Raw genomic sequence first — 6,000 nt, forward strand, 5'->3', positions numbered from 1 at the left:
TCGTGTTACATGCCCTGCCCATCTCATCCTCCTTGACTTGATCATTCTAATTATATTTGGAGAAGAGTACAAGTTATGAAGCTCCTCATTATGCAGTTTTCTCCAACTGTTACTTCATCTCTCTTCGGTCCAAATATTCTCAACACTCTGTTCTCAAACACCCTCAGTCTATGTTCCTTAATGTCAAAGACCAAGTTTCATACCCATACAGAACCACAAGCAAAATTATAGTTTTCTATATTCTGATTTTTATGTTTTTGGACAGGAGACGAGAAGACAAAAGTTCTGGACTGAATGGTAGCAAGCATTACCCGAGTTCAATCTCCTCTTAATTCCCTCCTCAGTCAGGTTTTGATTTGTTATCGTCCAACGAATTATGTACTCATATTAAAAAGATCTAAGCAAGAAGAACATTCACACCACACCGTCCTGAGTTGGGTGACCGTCCACATATCCATTGCAGGAAGAACATTGCAACGTTTCCTTCTTCAACTTCATTACAGTATACTTTATGGTTTACGACTTTGTCAGTGTCTGGATCACAGGTACATAGCGTCAATAATACGAAAACTGAGGAATTGGAAATAATTTGGAATGAAGCGTTCATGTCCCATTCGGGGCAACAGCCTGAAGGGACTGAGGAGAATAACGAGAAGAATTTAGCGTGAATAGCCAGTGATTCGGTCTGTATTAAAATCAAGCACTTCCCAAATACAAGTCTGAAGTAGTACCGATACAACAACCTGCTCGGTGTTACCTTTTTTTCCTTTGGCGCTACAGCCCCAATTTGGACCTTACCCTGCCACCATGAAACTCTCCGTTTCACTTCGGTAGGACTCCTTGGGCGGGTGATCAGCTCGTCGCAAGGCCTCTACCTGTACACAAACACAGAGCGAAACGAGCACGCGCGCGCGCGCACGCACACACACACACATGGGCTGCGCCAGAGCTCAAGCGATTAGTCGCTGGCTTCCCACCACGGCGGCCCTGGTTCGATCCCGGGTCTGGTCAAGTGGGATTTGTGGTCGACAAAGTTGCGCTGTGGCAGGTTTTCTCCGAGTACTTCGGTTTCCCCTGCCAATCTTCATTCCACCAACTGCTCCACAATCACCCTCACCCATTATCTGGGGCTGGTACAATAGGCCAGAAATAGCCGCAGTACAAGGGACTTAGTCCCACCACACTAGCAATAAAAAAACACCAAACATCTATGTCCTGGGTGGGATTCGAACCCACGATCCCGGCTTCCGAGCGAGCGAAGATAGTGCATGCCTTAGACCGCTCGGCTATGGTGACCGGTCGGTGTTACCTTATTGGTCATGTAAATATGCAAAGAGGAAAGAAATTGAGTGGCGAAAAATCTTCATGCCATAACGCGCGTTATTCCTTTATTTTCCGAGGAAGAACTCCAGAAACTCTCAAAACTTGTTTACGTTCTACTAGCTAGGTATGCTTGAAGGCACAAGGGCGTCGCTTCCAGCAATTATAAAATATGTTAAGTTTTTGCCGAGTTTTTACAGCAATCAATAATGAAATTCTGTTTTAAGAAGACAGGAGTCAGCGATGGAGGCAGGGAGGACCCCTTCGCCATTCTGCGCATGATCACGCAGTAAAGTATCGCCCCAGTGTTTTCCGTTTCAATTGTACGCCCTGTACTCAAAAAGTTGTTACAGATAACCACAAACCTTGGCGCCACTGCCATCTCTGTAGCTACATATATGCAAATATTTAGTAGGCCTACGCTCGTAACTCCATAGAGCGCAGTCTTCTTACGAAGCTAATAGTTGCTAAACTAGTCAAGAAATATTGCCTCATTTTATCAAATAAGCAGGTGCATTACCGTGTTCACAAGAGTCTGCCCTGTTCCCTGTTCTGAGTCAGATTAATCCAGCTCACACCCTCCCATCCCATTCCCTTAAAATCATTCCAATAGTATCCATCTACGCCTAGATTTTCTAAATGACGCTTTCCTTTAGGTTTTCGACAAAGGAATTCTATAAATTTCTCCCTATTGCCACGCGTTCTATATGCCCGGTCCATCACATCCTTTTTTATTTCGTCATCCTAATAATATTTGGCGAGGAGTACAAATTATGATGTTCATAATTACAATTTTCTCCACTCTACTGTTGTTTCCTCTCTTTGTTCCAAATATTCTCTTCAACACACATTTTCAGACACCCTCAGCTTATGTCCGTACATTACTGTGAGAGACCTGGGGTTAAATGACCGAGGAATTGGAGTTTGATTCCCGGTGGAGGACAAAGATGTTTCTGTTCTTTACAATGTTCAGACCAGCTCTGGAACCCACGTAGCCTACTGTTCAATGGGTATTGAGGGATCTTCCCCGGGGGTCAAGTTACCGGGCCGTAAAGCTCACAGCTTATTTCCATACAGTGCCGAGGTTAAATGCATGCCTTCACAGCGTGACGCTTAATTAAGCAAGGGGGTAAAAGAAAAGTTGCCCCTGTGCTTAGCTAATTAAGCACTACGCCATGAAGGCGTATGGGGGAGTGGATGTATAGATCCACATTTTCTTGACCTCGGCACTACATGGGAGTGGTCAGCTTCAAGCCCCTGCCGCTTTACCCCCTGAGAAAGAGCCCCAGTACCTATTGGATAGGAGGTTGGGTGGACCCCAGAGCCGGTGTGGAGAAAAGACAATTCTTCACCCTACCGGGACTCGAACTCCGACCTCTCGGTCGTCCAGCGCCGTAACCAGTCGCTACACCGACTCACAAGCAGGGTGGCAACTTAACAAAAGTTCACACCCATACAAAAGAAAGGGCATATTTACAGACCATCATACTACTAAGTCGCATGCCTACCGTCAGCAGTCGCAAGGAAACAGAAGGATATAGAGGCCGATGCGTTGCGCCGTCTAGCGAAGTTTGGCGTTAATGGTAAGGTACACTATTTTCCGACGACGGATCACGAGACAGACTTCAGGACCCTGGTTCAAATCCACCATACAGCTCCCGCATGGAGGGTAAAGTGGTCCTACAAGCCTAAGAAACGTCTCCTAGGTCTAAATACAGAAAGAAGCAAAAGACCATCAGCATCTCTAAGAAAGAAAACAAGAAGATCATTAAGTATGCAACATTAGCATTAGGGTGCATAAAACACAAGTGTAACTAATTTATCACAATGAAACAATCACATTTCCTCTTGCTAACTCGTTACAGAGGGGCTGAGAGTCTCTCTCCTAGTCACCCGAAATTTCATTACCATGTTCACAAGAGCCTGCCACCTGACCCGATCCTGAGTCAGAAGAATCCACTCCATACCCTCCCTTCATATTCCTGGTATTCCTGATATGTACAGAAAATGAACTAGTCGAATAACCTGTCACATTAGAAGAAGTCATCAATGTGTATGAACCAGAAGCTATGCCATGATTCGCAGCAAAGCAATGTACAACGCTTTGGAACACAAACTAATCTTAGCAGCAGCAGAACTGAGTGGGGCTTCGCCTTATCATCTTTCCCCTAGCTGTAGCTCGCTAATCCGCGGGTAAGCCTATATCAAATCTTATCGCACTGTGCTCAGATAATTTTCCCCGCCCCAACACATATGGGTTATATCTGCATAGGTTCATATCTTAAGTAGGCTGCTGTGATAATTGGACAAAGAAGAGGGGGTACAGGGGATGAGGGAAAAAGGAGGTGTGCTTGATAATAATTGTTAGTGCTCGGTTGGTATTCAAGAGTTGGAAGTTGTGCTTGTTGCTGGAAGGACGATATTCGCGTGGTCTTTTCTCCGCTTCTGGCCGGTGTAATTGCAGCAGGCAAGATTTAGTTGTATGCGATAGTAGTTCTGGCAAGGGACTTGTGAATATCCAAGCAGTACCATCGCCACGTCGTTAACATAACGTTCCGTGTCTATATTGTAACAAAGTTCTTGGAGGTCTACAACGTGTCATGTGTTAGGCAGAACCAACGAAGTGGGTATTCAAGAACAACATGGTCATGCTCAACAATAATCCGGGAACAAAGAAAATTTACAAAGTCTGTAATTACGAAAAACGAACAACATGGTGCTAAATGTACGAATTAATATTGTCGACACACATATATCGAAACAAACTGCGAAAGTGGGCGAACGAATTTTACACAGTTTTATTTCAAGTAAGATGTTTCAAGACTGGAATATACACTATTCATCCCAACTCTTTTCAAGTGCAGCAATTAGTGTATGCGAGTGCACCATCTGTTTTTACGTTAAACATTTTATCCGCGTAGGATTTCGCACGATTCTCCGAAAATGCGATTATCTTCCTAACGTACTTAACCGAAAGATATTTATAATGGTAACTCAGTGTGTTTTCTGTGAGATAGAAGCTGAAATTGTTAATTGTTGTAATAAAATTCATGCTTTAAAAGGTTAATATAGTAAACATCTAAATTATTACAATCGTTAAACTGTTGAATTTCTAAAACGCTATAAAATGGATCTCCCATTAATATTCCAGGACAATGCAACGTCATAAACGTCACAAGTTAAAATACATAAACGCAAATTAATGCACTGAAATGGCTTAATGGACGATATTTGTTTAAATAGTCGTTAATATCCTATTAAATGCATTAAAACTTAAAATATATTTCACTGCTCTGGTTGCAACGATGTATATTTATACAAATGATATATACTTATTTAACTGTAAAGGCCCTATGGGCCACGGCCTGTTACAGGGATGGCGTTACTTTTTTTTACCATAATAAAGTGATAATCATCAATTTTGTGCAATTTCCATTGCTTATTATTTTTACCGAAAATATATAATTAGCAGGCCTGTATATAATTTATGTTAATGTGTTTACGACTGATTGTGTTCTTTTATTCGGGATATCAGAAAAGATACGATGAAAATGTTGGGCTATCTGTTGTTAACTTTAAATTAAATAACATAAACAATGTAACAACAATTCCTTTCATGTTCATGTTCTACTGCGCCCGTATGTGAGGTTTCAGCATCTCGGACAGTGTTGAATTCAACAGGTGTGGCTGTGTACATTTTATAGCAAATCGAATTTTGCATGAAGATCCGAAAACAGAACAGGCCTAAACATGAAAGTCCACGTGGTAGGCACTGAATCTTGTTATCGCGAATCAGCAACAGAAGTTTACGATTACTTATCAACGTTTTCCAGTACACAAATATTCCATAGCGTCACATACGAACACAAATATTATTCATCCTGTAAGTAAGATAAAGGGCCAGATATTTTCATTAATTGAATGTCATATGTAGAAAGAACTGCAGACATGTTTAATCCAGCTCGTCTTTATCAGTTACTGATAACAAGTGAATGTAGGATCATACTTACCGAATGCTCGCAGATAATCTTGTCGTGAAGCCATTCAAGCTGGCTGCTGTCTTTGTGGCACGCAGCAGCGCGCTCTGATACTGCTGCTAATGATTGTGATTATGATTGTTATTATTATGGAGGCTGCCAGCGCCGCACTGAGATTAAATTTTTCTTATCACCAGCTTCTTATTTCTCAAGTTATGCTGGATCAATTTTTTGTTGTGAAACTCGCGAATGGCTTGTATAATTAATGACTGCTTCTAAACAGCGCTAAGAACTATATTGTTCACCAGTTGGCATAGTAATGCCTACGCCGACCACTTATGTTCGGTATGGAAGTTTGGTCAGGGGAAGGAGGGGAGGGCAAGATCTCGAGGGGGAAGGGGTGAGGGGTGGTCGCGGAAAGGAGAGTAATAAGTCAGCTTTCTATCAAGTTTCCGTTTTCCCTTAAACGGGCTTACACTAATAATTGTGAGTAAAGCAAACAAGTGGAATCGTGAAAGATAATTTCAGCAGGTTGCCTGGCACACCAGAATATTTAGGGGTGGTTGTGATCTAAATCACTTTAAGTGGAGTTCTTTCAACATGAAATGGCGCGTCCTCGGGTTGCAGATGGAGGAGACGCCCTCCGGATATGGAGGGTAGCTACGGATTAATATATTGAAAAGAAAATCAGTTCCGGACAGCC

The 6,000-nt window shown here is 42.4% G+C and overlaps 1 protein-coding gene across 1 annotated transcript in view; it reads right to left on the reverse strand.

The window, feature by feature from the left end:
• LOC111875006 overlaps positions 1-5,626 on the reverse strand; it is a 95,963-nt gene extending 90,337 nt beyond the window's left edge. Inside the window, exon 1 of the mRNA XM_023871002.2 lies at positions 5,331-5,626. Within this exon, the coding sequence (XP_023726770.1) occupies positions 5,331-5,364 (34 nt within the window). The 5' untranslated portion in view covers positions 5,365-5,626. The remainder of the gene's footprint in view (positions 1-5,330) is intronic.
• Between the last annotated feature and the right edge of the window lie 374 nt (positions 5,627-6,000).

The sequence above is a fragment of the Cryptotermes secundus genome, unplaced genomic scaffold, assembly GCF_002891405.2.
Source record: "Cryptotermes secundus unplaced genomic scaffold, Csec_1.0 scaffold973, whole genome shotgun sequence".
NCBI lineage: Eukaryota > Metazoa > Arthropoda > Insecta > Blattodea > Kalotermitidae > Cryptotermes > Cryptotermes secundus.